Source organism: Antrostomus carolinensis, unplaced genomic scaffold (genome assembly GCF_000700745.2).
Source record: "Antrostomus carolinensis isolate BGI_N321 unplaced genomic scaffold, ASM70074v2 scaffold41740, whole genome shotgun sequence".
NCBI classification, from domain to species: domain Eukaryota; kingdom Metazoa; phylum Chordata; class Aves; order Caprimulgiformes; family Caprimulgidae; genus Antrostomus; species Antrostomus carolinensis.
Genome location: NW_010288457.1, coordinates 1259 through 1789, shown reverse-complemented (window position 1 = coordinate 1789; position 531 = coordinate 1259). Strand labels below are relative to the sequence as shown.

The 531-nt window shown below is 62.1% G+C and overlaps 1 protein-coding gene across 1 annotated transcript in view; it reads left to right on the top strand.

Moving 5' to 3' along the window:
• Positions 1-22: 22 nt before the first annotated feature.
• The window catches only part of PPIL1 (peptidylprolyl isomerase like 1), a gene marked incomplete at its 5' end in the record, with an annotated part of 1747 nt that continues 1238 nt past the window's right edge, over positions 23-531 (top strand). The window contains one exon of the mRNA XM_010166830.1: positions 23-104. Coding sequence (XP_010165132.1) covers positions 23-104 — 82 coding nt within the window. The remainder of the gene's footprint in view (positions 105-531) is intronic.

Below are 531 nucleotides of genomic sequence, written 5' to 3'. Positions count from 1 at the left end.
CCCGTGTCACCCCCGTGTCCCCCCCGTGTCCCCAGGCCGTGGTGGTGCCTCCATCTACGGGAAGCAGTTTGAGGATGAGCTGCACCCAGAGCTGAAGTTCACCGGTGAGTAGGGACCGGGAGGTCCTACACCCACCCTGGGGTGGCATGTCCCCCGTGTCCCACATGTCCCCTGTGTCCCCCGTGTCCCCCAAGGCCCCATACATGGGGTGGAATGGCCCCTATGTCCCCCATGACCCCATCCATGGGATGACACATCCACCAGGACCTCTGCCATGGGATGTCAAGTCCCCCATGATGCCAGGACCTTGGCCATGAGGTGGCATGTGCCCCATGACCCCTCCATGGGATGACATGTCCACCAGGATCTCTGCCATGTGCTGGCATGTCCCCCATGTCCCTCAAGACCCCATTCATGGGATGGCATGACCCCCAGGAGCCTGACCATAGGGTGACATGTCCCCCATGACTCCATCCATGTGCTGGCATGTCCCCCATGATGCCAGGACCTTGGCCATGAGGCGACATGTCC